Source organism: Monodelphis domestica, chromosome X, assembly GCF_027887165.1.
Source record: "Monodelphis domestica isolate mMonDom1 chromosome X, mMonDom1.pri, whole genome shotgun sequence".
Taxonomy (NCBI): domain Eukaryota; kingdom Metazoa; phylum Chordata; class Mammalia; order Didelphimorphia; family Didelphidae; genus Monodelphis; species Monodelphis domestica.
The window spans coordinates 34,807,766-34,825,825 of record NC_077235.1 but is presented as its reverse complement, the minus strand read 5'-3'; the positions used below and the strand labels follow the sequence as shown (position 1 = coordinate 34,825,825).

Genomic DNA, 18,060 nt, shown 5'->3' with positions numbered 1-18,060 from the left:
AAAGAGAAACAATTTTTAGGAGGAAGAGGAGAAAGAAGTTCTACAAGACAAATTTAGATGCCTGGAGAACTTGTTGATCAACTTAAAATTTTAAAAGGTACATAAATTAGTCAGAAGCAATGAAATGTAAGGAAGAATAGAAACCCCTTTGTGGTGGTTTTTCAATTAAAGGTTGGACAATCTGTGGTCAAATATGTTGAAGAAGGGATTCTATTTGCAAGTATGGTTTGGACTAGATGACCATTTGTTTCTAATAGTGTAAACAAAGTCGGAGACAGGGATCCTGGAGTTTATGTCTTGATCTCTGTCCCCTTTCTCTCTTTTTGGTAACTACAATGCAAGTTATTGTCTGGTCCTGTTGCTCTTACCTTTTGCTTTTATTCTAGTGGCTGAAGAGAGTGGCAAATAACTGCCAGCCAGCCATCTGGGCCTCCATATTCCTTGGCCTTGTGTCCCAAGTAGCAGAGGACTGGCTTTGCAGCCTTTTTCTCACCTTCCCTTCTATGCAGTCTATGTACTCTTACATGCAGGAAGGCTCCACTGGGTTTAGGAGAGTTATAGATTGTAATCTTGCAGCTAGGTGGTGCAGTGGATACAGATATTAGACTTGGGAGTCAGAAACACTTGAGCAGAAATACAGCCTGAAACACTTCCTAGCTGTCTAACTTTGTCGCTTAACCTGCTTGTGCTTCCATTTGCTCATTTACAAAATGAGAATAGATATAGTACCGACAGTTGTCAGAAAGGGCTGTGCAAACCTCAAAGCACAACTGATAATATGGCTAGTTATTCTTAGTGTACAAACCACTCCACTCTCTCCAAAGTTATCGATGATCACCTAACTGGCGAATCCAATGACCTTTTCTCAATTATCATTCTTTGTACTTTTCACACTGCCCATCACCCTCTTATCCTTGAAACATTTTTCTCACTAGATTTTTGGGATTACAGATTCTCCCGGTCCTCCCCCTGTCTGCCTGATCTGTCTCACTCTCTTTGCTGGAACCTTACCCAGGTCGTATTCACTAGCCCTAGGTGTCCAACACAGTTCTGCTCTCAAAGCATTGTCTAACTTCACAAAGACCTTACAAGTGCCTTTCAGACACCTCAAACTAGATGTCTGGTCAACATCTTAAACTCAAAATGCCTAACACTGAACTTATCTTTCTCCATAAAACACACTGTCAAGGGCACCACCATCTTCCCAGTCTTGCATACTCGCAACCTAGGTATCATCCTAATGTCTATGTCTGACTATCACCACCACAATATCCAAACTGTGGACAAGGCCTACCAGTTCTCACCTTTACAATATATGTCCAATATATCTCCTCCTGGATCACCTCACACTTGGACCACTACAATAATCTGCTGGTGGGTATCTCCCTACTCCATAACCATCCTCCATTGAGTCATTAATGTGATTTTCCTAAAGCATAAGCTCAATCATCCCACCTATCCAACTGAATGAACTCCAGTGGCACACTATCCCCTGCAGGATCAAAAACAAAATTCTGTTTGGCATTCGAAGCCCTTCATGATCTAGATGCCCCTCCACCAGCACCACTACACATATACATCCAATCTTCTTACACTTTATATCTTTCCATACATACTCTAGTCAGGCCAGTGACATTGGCCTCCTTGGTACTACACAAATAAGAAACTCCATTTCCCAATGCCATGCACTGTCTTTGGCTGAACACAATGACTAGAACAGTCTCCCTGCCCACTTCTACCTCTTAAGATTCCCTAGCTTACGTCAAGGCCAAACTCACAAATCACCTCGTGTGGGAAACCTTTCCTAATCTCTCTTAATTCTAATGTTATCCTTCTGTCAGTATTTTTCTTGTAGAGAGCTTATTTATACATATGTTTGCCTGTTGATTCCTCCATTAGACTATCAGCTTCTTGAGACCAGGGATTATTTGACTTCTTGTGTACCTCCTGTGTTTAGCACTAATGATGAGGGACAAGTTAACAAATCGTTTGTGAGGGTACTTATCCTCTGAATTAAATGTCATGGGATTCTATCATTACATCTTTACTTCTCTACCCCAACATACTACAAAATGCTTCTTATATTTTACATTAGATACATTCAGTACATAAGAACACGGGTCACAGAAAGATTATTTAAAAAGTCTCTCAACCTTGCAAATAATGATGAAGCATATTTTCAAGGACAGAGAAGCAGGAAGCATGCTAATTCTTTAGTATCAATGCAAAAGCATCTACTTGAAGATTCCATCCTCCGTCATTATCAGGGACCCCCAGTGCCCCTGGCTGAAAGTAGATTTGAAGGTGATTAGGTTTATTAAAAAAGAAGCAAATCTGGATGGTGCTGGCTTGGCCAAAGGTTTCAAACAGAAAGGAGTAAAACTAGAGAGATACAATGAACCCACTTACCTCCACCAGGATTTTTATTGGGCTTCCTTCCACCATCATTGAATCCATCATTTCCATCATCCAAGGCATCGCTCAAGTCGAAACCAAGAAGTTCAGAATCTCCAAGGAAAAGACAAACTAATTAATGAGATTGAATAAGAATCTTTTCTCCCATCAGATAGTGTATATAAAGGCTAGATATCACAGAAAAACAAAAATCCTAACACCAGACATGACCATTTGAAGTAAATCACCTCATAACTCTAACTGCTGAGAAAGGGAGTTAACAGATGATCCAAAACAGAGACCATACAAAAAGGACTTCAACATAGCACATTAGAATGAATGTTTTTTCTTTGGTTGCTTCCCATCACAACTTTCAAACTTAGAGTTTTCTCAGGCTAACAATCAATTTTGTGCACTCAGACCCAATCAACTGTCAAGATTATAATTGGGAACAAACTAGCAGGAGTTAAATTACAATTAAATGACTGATGGCAGACTACATCAAGTCTACTTCTTCCTAGCTATTTCATTGGAAGTTCCAGTTTCCAAAATTATTTCATTGTTATAAACAAGTTCATCTGTTCAGCCTAGTTCATCCATGCAACATAGAACTGTTCTCCCATGCTTCTACAATTGGACTTCTAGACTCTAGAGAGGTGCCTTTCTGGCTGGGCATGATTAGCACTGCCTCTGTGAAAACTGGGCTTCAAGAGTTTTAAAATACAAAATGACAACCAGCCAGGAAGCCCAGTGAAGCAGAAAATACAACTAACTGAACTGACTGATTTAAACAGCAAATCTTGGCTGCTTCAATCCAAAACTTAAGAAGCATCTGCTAGAATCAAGGTACTGTGCTAGGTGCTACTACAGGGTTGTTTCATAAATCTAGAGAATAAGACTGAGGCTCAGAATTATCCTCATCATCTTCCTCTTTCTAGTGCTAAAAAAAAATGTCAGCTACCTAGGGGTTCTGGTTGATCAAGTTCTAACAAGCTGTGTTTCATCAGATCCAGCAAGCACCTTTCAGACTGTCAATGAAGACAGAGATTCTGATTTGAGCAAGCCTAGTGACCAGAGGGAAAATATAAACAGTGATGGCCTATATTAAATATAGGAGAGAAGGGGAAAAAGACAAAGGAATTAAGAGTCAGAAACAAAGGTGAGAGAACATCCATAACACACATACAAAAAGTACTGGTACTCTGCTCATGAACTAAACAGGAATCCTAGATGAATTTGGAGTTTCACTAAGGCACCAATAGAAGTATGAGTCCACTGATAGAGATGCAAAATTACCTGTTTTCTTTGGAGGGGATTTAGGGGTTGGCTGAAGATCTAAGGCATCGTGCAAGTCAAAATCTACAAAGTAAGCAAAAGATCTAGTCACACATCACAGAATCCACATCGATCCCAGGGAAAGCTTTTTCAAATTCTCTGAGCAAGAGCACCTCCATCCCAAAACAGGAATCATACTGAAAACAACCTTTGCATTGAGCTACCAGGTAACTTTTCATAACATACCACATCTGTTCCTTCCCTATTTGGCTCTCATTCTTCCAGCTACCTGAAAGAAACACTAAATTTAAAAATGAACCTCTGCTCCTAAGTCTCCTACATCAACTTCCTACTAAAGGTAAGTAGCCTCACATTGATTGGATTCCATAATTTATTTATTAGGTACCTCTTATGTGCCTATACCAAGCACCAGGGATATAAAAGAAAAGTGAAATAGTTGCTGTACTCAAGGAGCTTACATCCTATTAAAAGAAATATTTTATATGCAATTGAAAATATAACACAGAAAATAAATGCAGTTAGATTCCAACTAGCAGGAATAATGAATTCCATTTAAAAAGCATACAATTCATTTCACAATATTTTAAATTATATATATAAAAAGTGGGCATTAGCTCTAGCCTAAAGGAAATATACAATGAAAAAATTTTAAATAAAAAGGTCTATTTCTGATAAAAGATATACCTAGACTGATATGGCAAAAAGATACTGTAATATAAAAGATTAAAGTAGTATAGACTAAACTTCACTTTCTTTAAATCTTCACAAATACATTTAGTAATTTCATGATCACATTATCATAAAATGAACTAAGTGTACTTGAATGAACTGTGACATGATCTAAAATCACTAATGCCTTAAATGTGATGATAGTTGTCCTTATAATAATTTCAACAGATGAGCTAAAATAATTTAAATAACTAGTATTCAAAACCAGCTTTAGTCTTTCATCTTTTTCTAATTTGACTGCAAAAGAACTAGAAATGATCAATGGCTATAGCCTCTAAAAATATAAGGATTTCTAGTCAGATAAACAAGCATTGATTTTATTTTTAAATTACAATCTGCCTTACAGTCCAATAAAAATGTTAAGCAAACTTAAGACAGTCTAAATCCAGATTTAATATTTTTCCTTCTTAGGAATGTTAAAACCTTCACCTAGCTCACCTAGCAATGAAATAGTTAACATTTTCTTCTACTTTTTCATTATTTTGATTGCTTTATTGTTTCTTGACATCTCATGGAGTCATTAGTTTCTACCTGACCAATTCTAATTTTTAAGGAATTATTTTCTTTATGACTTGTGTATCTGTTATCATTTGTCTCATTCTGTTTTTCAAAAGGTAATTTGATCATTAAATTCCTGCATATATTTTACCATTGGGACAATTCTTCTTTTAAAGAAGTTAATTACTATAGTGAGATTTTGTACCTCTCTATCATTTAGAAAATTTTGTTTTTTAAGATGTTGTTTTCTTCAATATTTTTTTGTTCTTCTTTTATCAAGTTAATTCTTTTTCATAATTTTCTTGCATCCCATTCATTACTTTTTGTTTTTAACCTTCTTACTAAGTATCAATTCCAAGGCAGAAGAGTGTTCTGGGCCAGGCAATTGGGCTTAAGTTACTTGCTCAGATAAAAAGATGGAGAATACCTGAGGCCAGATCTGAACCCAGGACTTCCCACATCTAGACTTGGTACTCTATGACCAGGCAGGACCTTGCTCCCTTTCAACCCTAAATCCTCCTCCTTGAACTAATAAAACTGCAATCTGGAACTCAGTATGTGCAATGGACAGGACCCAGTACTATAGCTAGTGCTAGCAAAAGGGTCCCCTATAATCTATTTCTGACAGATTGTATAACCTACTTATTATCTCTGGGCTGAGAGCTCCTGCTGCCTCTGCCATAGCCCCTTCCAAGGCTCACAGTTAAAGTTGCTGGTACACTCACTCTTAGCCAGTCCAAATACCAGCATGACAAAGACTTCGCCTTTCATCCTGGGCCAGAAAATGTACCATACCAATTTTTTTTGTTGATGTCACTACAGAATTTGACTGAAATACATTAATTTAAAGTTGTTTAGAGGGAACTGTTGGGAGAGCTGAGCTGTAAAAGCTCCTTCTATTATGCCATCTTGGCTCCATCCTTTTTCATACATGGCTGTAATGTTCTTTATTATCAGCTCAGAATCAAGAGTTTGCTACAAAGGGTTCATGCCCAATGTGCTGGCTTCTCTGGCTTCCTAAAAATCCCTATTGAAATCTTACCTTTTATATGAAACCTTCCCCAACCTCTCATTTCCAATGCCTTCACTTGGTAAATTACTTTCTATTTATCTTGTACATAAATTGTTTTAACATATTTGTTTGCATTTTGTGCCCCCCAATATTTGAGCACCTTGAAGCCAGAGATGAGAAAATCAAAATGTTTATGATTCCATTTTGTAACTGAGTCTATTCTATTTCACCACCAACATTATATATAACAATATATATATATATATATTATATATATTATATATAACCTAATGTTGTAGTCCTTTGTCTTTAAGTTAAATTCAGAATTTCCTAAGTTTAAAAGTTCAGTTTTCCTATAATGATCAGTTTTCCTCTCTGAGTTAATTTTAAAAGTTCAGGTGCCCTATAAATCACTTTTAATTGAAAGAAAATCTCTATACCACCAGCTGTCCGTGACCAATTAGTGAAAGTCTGTTATCTCTCTACCACTAGTTTACTGACATAATTAAAGGAATATGTTATCTAGATACCAATAGTTATTCTTGTAGGATACAGTGGAGGCTCAATTAATCAGCAATTTTCTAACAACAGGAAGGAAAGAGAAGTTGTTGGTAGCCCCGCATACTTAAGGTCTGTGTAATCATGCTGTTGCCCAGGCCTATGAGGTTTCTGATTTTGTAACCAATCTTATTGTTTCCCTATCAATGATATTGCCTTCTAATTTTTATATGTTTGTCTTTTTATCTATAAAAATGATTTGTTAGCCCTCGCTTGAGGTCGTGTGTGTGTGTGTGTGTGTGCGCGCGCGCGCGCACGCACGCGTGTGCTGAGAAACTAAGAAACTCCTTTTGTTGGTAACTGATAATTTTTACCAATCAATTGATCATGCTCAGAGCTTGATGCCTCGGCCTACCTTAATTTCAATTAGAACAGGGTTTTTTTTATCCTCCTTATATTCCCAGTAATTAAAACAGGTGCATAATTTAAAGGATTAAACGTAAATGTATTTTTCTTTTCTGTCCTGTTCTTTTCTTTTTTTAACCTCCAAATTAAGCCTGCTTATGTTTTTACTACTTAAAAACAGTTACAAAAGACATCTAAGTGACTATGTTAAAAAATCATTGAAATAAAGCACTGTTTATATCCTAAAGCACTATTTTAAAAGTTAGCTATCATTGTAAAGCATGTCACTTTGCATCTGTGTTCTGTTTACACATATTATCTCAATCATGCTCACAATGGTTACAGAAAGTACATACAAAAATAGTCAAAATAGATCTATGTTCTCATCAGTTCAGGGATTCCCCCTCTGATAATGCAGATTCTAACCTGTCTCAACGTGTTCATTCAGGGCAATTCTTGCCTATCACTTTTCAAAAGGTTGTCAGGAGTTTACCTCCAATATACTGGAAACTTTCCTCACTTTCCTCCAACATCACAAGTAGATTAACAACTACATAATCAAGGAAAAACAAATTCCCACACTGGCTCTCATTTTGCATCTTAGTCCAAACATCACAACGTCAGGAGGTGAGTAGCATGGTTAATCATTGGTACTCTGGAATTATGGTAGATCAGAATTCTTAAGTCCATCCAATTTTTGTTTTTAACAGTGTTTTTGTCATAATCTAAATTGTTTTCCTAGTTCTGCTTATTTTACTCTTCATTCCTTCACACAAGTTCTCAGATTTCTCTAAAACCATCTATTTCATAATTTCTTAAAAGTATTATATTCTTACTATATTGCATTGCATTAGTATTCAATAACTTATTCAGCCATTTCTCCATTAATGAGCACCCCCTTAGTTTCCATTTACTTGTGACAAGAAAAAGGGCTACTATAAATATTTTTTTTACAAATAGGATAATTTCCTATTCTACTATTCAAATATATGACAGATATACTATGAGACAAGCTCTAGGAGGTATGTTGAAGTCTGACTAATGGAACATTCTTCATCTATTTGGTCTTCCTATGTATATGGATAGGCCAAAATTCTTTGATTACAGATTTTTTCTTGGAGGCTCTTTAAGGACTTGAGGATTCTTTCAATCAACATAATGCCATCTGCAAACAGATACATCTCACCATCCACAAAGCCTCAACATAGGAAGGAATGACTTTTTAAGCACAGATCCCCTTTAACTAATGTTCAATACTAGAGGGGACCTGAATAGGGTTATTTCTGTTATTACATCTAAGAAACCTGAGAAGAGATATCTAGCTATATGAGCCCATAAGATAGCATAGTGTCCTACTGTTTCATAATCAATAAACAGCAATCACAATGTGATCTTATATTCTCTAAACTTTTCATTTAATCAATAGTTGATTAAGATGTGTTCCATTTTATATATGCCAAATATATGCTATTATCCTCATTTTACAAATGAAGAAACTAAAGTTCTAAGAAGTGAAGTAATTAACCCAAGGTCACACAGAGATACATGGGAATCTTCTAATAACAATAGAGCAAAAAGAAAAATGAAAGCTTCCAAATTAAAGCAAATCCACTTACCTGACGGAGGATTTTGCTTGGGTTTGCCACTTCCACGTCTGAATCGTTCTATTTGCTTGTACAAAGAGTCAGTCCAGTCAAATCTTAAATCTTTGGCAACCTCTAAAAACAGAAAAAAGGCCAATGAAATGCAGGAATAATTGTACTCCATATAAGAAATCTCTCTTGGCTGCTTGAATAGGATATGCAGTTTACTTTCCAGGGATACTGCTACAATTAGAAAAAAGAATAGTTGTGAGAAACAGATGTCTCCTTCCTCCAAACCCTAGTCTTCATGTTCAATGTATCACTAAGTCCCTCCCAAAACTCGGTGTTCACCAATGGTATTACTTGCTCAAGCTTTACTTTCTTACCTTCAAAAGCATAATCCTACAATAAACCTGTTTAATTATGTATCATCTTCCACTTCTGAATTCCTTGCCTTCTGGTCCTATAGCCACGAAAGCTTTGACAAACCTGACCTTGCATATTGTCATGTAGCTTCTCTGCTCTTCACAGGCTAGAAGCCATTTCTAGAATGGTCCCCTGCTTTACATATGTGTCTGGTGTCTCTGGTCTTCATGAAAGCTTAAATGCCACTTTCTTCAAAAGAACTTTCCCAGTTTCTCCCACTCCCCAAGGATTAGAGTTTTCCATCTGAGATTATGATTTCAACGATAGAAAGTAAGGGTTTAAGAAAAATGCTTAATAACTGACCAGGTCCATTACAAATCGATGTTATTAAGACAACTAACCCTACTATTCATTCCTAACATACCCTTTTCCTGTTCCTCAGAGATGGAACCTATTTCCAAACCTATTCTCTTCCCAACAAAAGGATACCACCTTCACCATTGCTCCCTCTGAGAAGAGCATCTTGCCTGATCCTTTACTGAAAAAAGAAGAACGTCACCTTCTCCTAGTCTATATGTCAAACCCCTTGGGGGCAGCTAGGTGGCTCAGTGGATTGAGCACCAGGCCTAGAGACAGAAGGTCATAGGTTCAAATATAGACTCAGACACTTCCTAGCTGTGGGACCCTGGGCAAGTCATTTACACCCCATTGCTAGTCCTCTATGCCCTTCTACGGCTTGGAACCAATACACAGTACTGATTCTAAGATGGAAAGTAAGGGTCTGGGGAGGTGGGGGTAGGGGGGGACCTTATCTTCTCCCATGTTCCTCTAGCTTATAGTGACTAAGTGGCTTTTCTTACTGTCAAGAACAACTCCTCTCTTACTGTACATTTAATCAAATCCCCACCTTTTTCAAAGAAGAGATCATCCACAACCTTTACACCACCTCTCCAATTAATCTTCAATTTCTTTGTATCCTTTGCATCCTTCCTGCCTAATCTCAATCTTCAAGAACAATCAAGACTCTGCTGTTTCTCTCAAGCTACAGACCTATACCTCCTATTTGCTCCAAAATACTACATTGGGTTTTTTAATTACAATTCTCTTTTGGTTCTTCTACCTATCTATTCCTTCTTTAATCAATTAAATTTAATCAATTCTTTAACTGCCTTTAATCAATCATCATTCAAAAACCTCCCACTAAATAGTGGTATACCCCAAGATTTTTCAGGCTCTTTCACTGTCTCTCTCTGTCCCTCCCTCTTTCTCTCTCCCTCTCTCCCCACCCGTTAGAGATCTTACCAGACCTCAGGGGTTCCATGCAGATGACTCTCAGATCTATATATTCAAATCCAGTCAGTCTTACATCACCAACTGTCTGTTACATGTTTTGAACTCAAAGCCATGCAGACATCTCAAACTCAATATGTTCAAATTATGACTTATTATCTAACCCTAACCTTCCCTTTTCTTAATTTCCCTATATATGGTTTAAGACAACACAATCTTGCTATCTCTAAGGTTTACAGACTTTGTCAACTTAAACACAGCTCTCCCATTTACTCCATACATCTAATAACTTTCTAGATCTTATCATTTTTTTCTCTACTACATCTTTCGTTTGGTCCTTTTAATTCTGCAATTCACCGTCCAGAGATGCCAAACTGATATTGCTAAAGTATAGGTCTGACCAGTCAATCCCCTTCTTAAAAACCTTAAGGATTGTCAAGAGTAGCAGCACATGCTTTTAACTATGCTACTAGAAAGGCTAAAACTGGTGGACTTTCAGGTAGGGCAGGAGATTGATGTTCACACCAATTCTAAAATAAGTACTTACATGGTGAGCCCCCAGCAACATGGGGCCATCAGAGAAGCTCAAAGTAGCCAGGGTTTGAGGCTACAGGTAGCTGCTACACTTCAAATTTAGGCAAGATAGGGAGGAACAAACTTAAGTGACTCCATACGGCCCAAAGCACACTATTACAGGCTTATTGCACACTGTTCCCCTTAATACATCCCAAGTGATGTGGCCCACTAGTGCCCTTGATAATATAACCAAAGTCAGTGAATCTGCTTTGTCAAACAGTTTGGCAATACCCAATGTAAGACCATACAGAACTCAAGAACACAGATTTAGGAATAAGTTAATATTTAGTTTCAGAAAAGGAGTGGAAACAATACAAAGAGGGACAGGATACTAAAGGGTGTAAGAGAGACTAAACCAGAACTAGTTAACCATATTATCATGATTTTTAAGTAAAGAACGTGTAGCAGAAATAGAGGAAGTAGAGTGGAACAATTACTGAGAGTTGTGGTGAAGGACAAAAATAACTTTAGAAGAAGAGGACTTCCAGGTAAACAAGGCAGCAGTCTAGACACAAGACTCGTCCTCTCCTCAGCACCCACCAATACAGACTACCTCAAAACACCAAAAAACCCAAATTTATGAGCATGAAGGGACTCTAAAGTAGGGCACAGCATTGAAGGTACATGGTATTAGGGCATTTCCACACTGTAAGGGGGTGAAAAAGCTCCCACCAAAAAACAAGCTGATCTACCCTCCCCCACCCCACTTACGGAGCCAGAGTCAGAGCCAGCACACACCAGAATCAGCCAGTGAGCGAGGGGCACCTCTAGAGTGAGTAAGGGGAACCTCGAGGTACTTGGGAAATAAGACCACCAAAGACCTACCCCTGAGACCAGCTACACCTGAAACCTCAGCAGGCTGAAGAGCACAGACTGTGGGCTCTCCCAAGAAGATAGCACAGAGAAGGGCAGCAAAGAGCAGAACCTGTGGAGATTCGAGAGCTTCCCTCAGGCAAAATACTTGCTCCTTAGCTCCATACACAGAGAGCCTGCCCATCTCACTGAGATTTCTGACTAAAAAAAAAAGAGGGGATTGACCCTGGAAAATTTTTACAGAGGAAAAACCCAGGCTACAGAGGAAATAGAGGAGGAAATCCAAGTAAGACCAAAACCTTCCCAAAAAAATGGAAATTTTCCACAAGCTCTTGAAGAATTTAAATTGGAACTTATCAAAAAGATGGAAGCCTTCTGGCAAGAAAAGTGGCAAATAGTTCAGAGAAAATAACACTTTCAATGACAAGAACTCCCAACTGGAGAAACAGCTGGAAGCCATGAAAAGCAGGGTAAACCAAACTGAAAAGGAAAACCAGTGGTTAAAGAGCAGAATTAGGGAACTGGAAGACAATGATCTTGCAAAACAGCAAGGATTAATAAAGCAAAGTCAAAGGACTGAAAAAATAGAAGAAAACAAAATATCTCACTAAAAAGATGACAGACCAGGAAAACAGAACATGAAAAGACAATTTGAGAATCATTGGTCTACCTGAAATGCCAAAAATGAACAGAAATCTTGACATGATACTAAAAGAAATCATCCAGGAAAACAGTCCTGATGTTCTTGAACAAGGGGATAAGATAGACATCGAAAGAGTTAATAGAACACCCTCTACACTAAATCCTCAAAAGACAAATCTCAGGAACATAATTGCCAAATTCAAGAGCTTTCAAGCTAAGGAGAAAATTCTACAAGAAGCCAAAAAGAGACAATTCAGATACAAAGGAGCACCAATCATGATCACACAACACCTGACACCTTCCACACTAAAGAACCACAAGGCTTGGAATATGATATTCAGAAAGGCAAGAGAATTGGGTCTTAACCAGGGATCACCTATCCATCAAAACTGACTTTATACTTCCAAGGCATTCAAAAAACAGAACACTTCCAAGTATTTGTAAAGAAAAGACCAGAACTAAGTGGAAAGTTTGAGATCCAAGCACAAAGATCAAGAGAAACATGAAAAGGTAAATAAGAAAGAGAGGGAAAGGGGGAAAATCTTTTTTTATTCAAACTTTCTTCTTTAAGGGCTTCAATAAGATTAAATTATTTATATTAGGATGTGTGGACAATGTTATTTGTAACTCCCAAAATTATTCACAGTCAGAGATTGGGGTAATAAGTGCTATAGGATGATATGCAAAGAAAGAAAAAGGGAGGGGGGAATCAAGGGTAGCACCAAGAGATACCTGAAGAAATAAAATAAATAGAATAATCTTTATCACACAAAGAGGCACATAGGAAGGGGTGGGAAAGAATACTCTTATAAGAAAGAGAGGAAGAGAGTGCTAATAGGTAATACTTAAACCTTACTCTCAGTGAAATCAATTCTGAGAGGAAAGAGCATCTAGATGCATAGGGGTATTGAATCATATCTTATCCTACAGTGAAAGTAAGAAGGGAAAACTAAGGAGGTTAGGGGGTCAGGGGATACAAAAAGGGAGGGAAAGAGAGGGGGGAGGGAACTTAACAGACCATAAAAAATAAGAAGGGGGAAAAAAGGGAGGGAGCAGAAAGGGAAGCTTATTAAGGGCTGGCATTAGGAAAACTGATCAAAAGCAAACCACTGATTTTAAAGGATACAGCAAAAGAAGACAGGACAGAACTAGGAGAGGATATCAAAATACTGGGGAATATACAAGTGCCACTAATAACTTTGAATTAATGAATAGGATGAACTCGTCCATAAAACGAAAACAAATAAGAGAATGGATTAGAAATCAAAATTCTACCATATGTTGTCTGCAAAAAACACACTTAAGGTGGGTAAACACTCACAAGGTTAGAATTAACCTTGAGGTAAATGACCTCAGCAAGACAGTCTATGACAAACCCAAGGACCCCAGCTTTTGGGACAAATATTCACTATTTGATAAAAACTGCTGGGAAAATTGGAAGACAGTGTGGGAGAGATTAGGTTTGGATCAAAACCTCACACCCTACACCAAGATAAACTCAGAATGGGTGAATGACTTGAATATAAAGAAGGAAACTATGAGTAAATTAGGTGAACACAGAATAGTATACATGTCAGACCTTTGGGAAGGGAAAGATTTTAAAACCAAGCAAGACTTAGAGTTACAAAATGCAAAATAAATAATTTTGACTACATGAAATTAAAAAGTTTTTGTACAAACAAAACCAATGTAAGTAAAATTAGAAGGAAAGCAACAAATTGGGAAACAATCTTCATAACAAAACCTCTGACAAAGGTCTAATTACTCAAAATTATAAAGAGCTAAACCAGTTGTAAAAAAAATCAAGCCATTCTCCAATTGAAAAATGGGCAAGGGACATGAATAGGCAATTTTCAGTTAAAGAAATCGAAACTATAAATAAGCACATGAAAAAGGGTTCTAGATCTCTTATAATCAGAGAGATGCAAATCAAAACAACTCTGAGGTATCAGCTCAAACCTAGCAGATTGGCCAATATGACAGCAAAGGAAAGTAATGAATGCTGGAATGGAAGTGGCAAAGTAGGGACACTAACTCATTGCTGGTGGAGTTGTGTATATGTTGGTGATGGAATACTATTGTGCTCAAAGGAATAATAAAGTGGAGGAATTCCATGGGGACTGGAACAACCTCCAGGAAGTAATGCAGCGCGAGAGGAGCAGAACCAGGAGAACATTGTACACTGAGATTGATACACTATGGTACAATCAAACGTAATGGACTTCTCCATTAATGACTTTACAATGTCCCCGAACAATCTGCAGGGATCAAGGAGAAAAAAAAACTACCCTCAAGCAGATGACAAACGGTGGGAATAAAAACACCGAGGAAAGGCAACAGCTTGACTTCAGGGGTGGAGGGGATATGATTGAGGAGAGACTCTAAATGAACACCTTAATGCAAATACCAACAATATGGAAGAGTTCGGACCGAGGACACATGTGATACCCAGAGGAATCACACATCGTCATTGGGAGGAATGGGCGGGGGAGGAGGAAAAGAAAATGATCTTTGTTTCTAATGAATAATGTTTGAAAATGACCAAATAAAATAATAAAAAAAAAGAAGTTGAATTCATGATAACTGATAGAGCCAAAGTAAAAATATATCTGATTAAAAGGGATAGGGAGGGTAACTACATCCTGATAAAAAGTCAGTATAGACAATGAGGAAATATCAATAATCAACATGTATGCACCAAATGGTATAGCATCCATATTTCTAAAGGAGAAACTAGTGGAGTTGAAGGAGGAAATAGATAGTAAAACTATACTAATGGGAGACCTGAACTTACCACTATCAAATTTAGATAAATCAAATCAAAAAATAAATAAGACAGAGGTAAGAGATGTGAATGAAATCTTGGAAAAATTAGAGTTAATAGATATATGGAAAAAATAAATAGTAACAAAAAGGAATATAACTTCTTTTTAGCAGCACATGGTGCATTCAAAAAGATTGACCGTGTACTAGGACATAAAAACATGGGAAACAAATTCAGAAAAGCAGAAATAATAAATGCAACCTTTTCAAATCATAATACAATAAAAATAATCAGTAAGGGTACATGGAGAGCCAAATCAAAAATTAATTGGAAAATAAATAATAAGATTCTCCAACATCGGTTAGAGAACAAATCATAGAAACAATTAATAATTTCATTGAAGAAAATAACAATGATGACACAACCCTTCAAAATCTATGGGATGCAACCAAAACAGAACTCAGAGGAAAATTTATATCCTTGAGTTCATATGTTAACAAATTAGGGAGGGCAGAGCTCAATGAATTGGATAAGCAAATCAAAAAACTTGAAAGCGAGAAAAGTAAAAGTCCCAAGTAAATTAGAGTTCCTAAAAATTAAAGGAGAAATTAATAAAATCGAAACTGAAAGAACTATTGAACTAATAAATAAGACTAAAAGCTGGTTTTTTGAAAAAACAAACAAAATATACAAATGACTAATCCCATATCAGAAAAAGAAATTGACTGATCCGTCAAAGAACTCCATAAGAAAAAATCCCCAGGGCCTGATGGATTCACAAGTGAATTCTATCAAACATTCAAAGAACAGCTAATCCCAATACTATACAAACTATGCGACATAATAATTTATATGTCACAAAGAAGCTCATGGTGGGAGGGGGGAGAGCATCAATACACTGGAAGGGTAAAGAGATCGGAGACAGGAAATACTCAACTTTTACGTGCTTTGCAATTGACTCAAAGAGGGAAAAACAATCCAATCCATTGGGGGCAGAGAATAGATTTGCGCCCTATAGGGGAGTAGAAGGGTAACAAATGGTTTGGTGGGGAGGGAAGGAGAACAAGGGAGGGAGGGGGCGGGGGTTAATTTTAGAAAGACTACAGGGAAAATAAGAGGGGAGAATAAGAAGGGAAGGGGGTAGAAAGGGAAGTAAAATAAGGGTGGGAACAAGGGGGACTGTTTAAAAGCAAACATTGGTGTAGAAGGCAATAGTGAAAGAAGAAAAGGCAGGAACAGGAACAGAAATCAAAATGCTAAGAAATACATAGCTAGTAATCATATGACAAACCCAAAGACCCCAGCTTTTGGGACAAAAATTCATTATTTGATAAAAACTGCTGGGAAAATTGGAAGACAGTGTGGGAGAGATTAGGTTTGGATAAACACCTCACACCCTACACCAAGATAAATTCAGAATGGGTGAATGACTTAAATATAAAGAAGGAAACTATAAGTAAATTAGGTGAACGCAGAATAGTATACATGTGAGACCTTTGGGAAGGGAAAGATTTTAAAACCAAGCAAGGCTTAGAAAGAGTCACACAATGTAAAATAAATAATTTTGACTACATCAAATTAAAAAGGTTTTGTACAAACAAAACCAATGTAACTAAAATCAGAAAGGAAGCAACAAATTGGGAAACAATCTTCATAAAAAGCTCTGTACAAAGGTTTAATTACTCAAATTTACAAAGAGCCAAATCAATTGTACAAAAAATCAAGCCATTCTCCAATTGATAAATGAGCAAGGGACATGAACAGGCAGTTTTCAGCCAAAGAAATCAAAACTATTAATAAGCACATGAAAAAGTGCTCTACATCTCTTATAATCAGAGATATACAAATCAAAACAACTCGGAAGTATCACCTCACACCTAGCAGATTGGCTAACCTGACAGCTATGGAAAGTAATGAATGCTGGAGGGGATGTGGCAAAGTAGGGACACTAATTCATTGCTGGTGGAGTTGGGAATTGATCCAACCATTCTGGAGGGCAATTTGGAACTATGCCCAAAGGGAGCTAAAAGACTGTCTGCCCTTTGATCCAGCCATAGCACTGCTGGGTTTGTATCACAACGAGATAATGAGGAAAAAGACTTGTACAAGAATATTCATAGCTGTGCTCTTTGAGGTGGCAAAAAATTGGAAAATGAGGGGATGCCCTTCAATTGGGGAATGGCTGAACAAATTGTGGTATATGTTGGTGATGGAATACTATTGTGCTCAAAGGAATAATAAAGTGGAGGAATTCCATGGGGACTGGAACAACCTCCAGGAATTTATGCAGAGTGAGAGGAGCAGAACCAGGAGAACATTGTACACAGAGATTGATACGCTGTGGTACAATCGAATGTAATGGACTTCTCCATTATTAGCAATGCAGTGATCCTGAACAACTTGGAGGCATCTATGAGAAAGAACACTATCCACATTCAGAGGAAACACTGTGGGAGTAAAAACACAGATGAAAAACAATTGCTTGAATACATGGGTCGAAGGGATATGATTGGGGATATAGACTCTCAATGAACATCCTAATGCAAGCATCAACAACATGGAAATAGGTTCTGATCAAGGCACACATGTAATATCCAGTGGAATTGAGTGTCAGCTCCAGGAAGTGTGGGGGGAGGGGAGAGAGGGAAATAATATGATTCTTGTAACCAAGGAATAATGTTCTAAATTGACTCAATAAATAAAGATTTAAAAAAAGAAAAGAAAGGAAAAGGATTCACAAAAATATTTATAACAGCTCTTTTTTTCTTATATAAAGCAGCACATAAGAAATAGGTAACTAGTTCACAAGCATCAGTAATTTGTGAAAGAGGTAGAGTACAAGAGGAACCACAAGATTTATGAAGGGCAAATGTCCTGATATTCAAGGAGAAGAAAGAGTCTAACACTTGAACAGTGAATCTGAACTAAATTTGAAGCCAAATTATTTTAAATATTATTAAAAGGATGGTTAGAATAACTTCCTTTTAGAAGCCAATTTCACAAAGAACCAGCATGGCTTTATCAAGAATACTTCATGCCAAAAAATAACATCATTTACTATGCAACAAGGTTATTAGATGCTTAAATTGAGAGTGGGAAAAGATACAGAAGCATTTACTAAGATTTTAATAAAACATTTTGCAGCCCCTCATATTGTTCTTGAGGACAAAATTTAACAGTTATACGCCAAACAA

At 37.2% G+C, this 18,060-nt stretch overlaps 1 protein-coding gene across 15 annotated transcripts in view; it reads right to left on the bottom strand.

The window, feature by feature from the left end:
- Positions 1 to 18,060, bottom strand: part of CD99L2 (CD99 molecule like 2) — a 150,920-nt gene that overhangs the window by 65,914 nt on the left and 66,946 nt on the right. For all 15 annotated transcript variants that reach the window (XR_008914779.1, XR_474689.3, XR_008914778.1 and 12 more), the window contains 3 exons: positions 8,449 to 8,550; positions 3,691 to 3,753; positions 2,410 to 2,508 (listed from right to left, as the gene is read on the bottom strand). Coding sequence is in view for 12 of the 15 variants with exons in the window: in XM_056809823.1 (XP_056665801.1) it covers positions 2,410 to 2,508; positions 3,691 to 3,753; positions 8,449 to 8,550 (264 nt within the window). In the remaining 3 variants the exon portion in view is untranslated. The remainder of the gene's footprint in view (positions 1 to 2,409; positions 2,509 to 3,690; positions 3,754 to 8,448; positions 8,551 to 18,060) is intronic.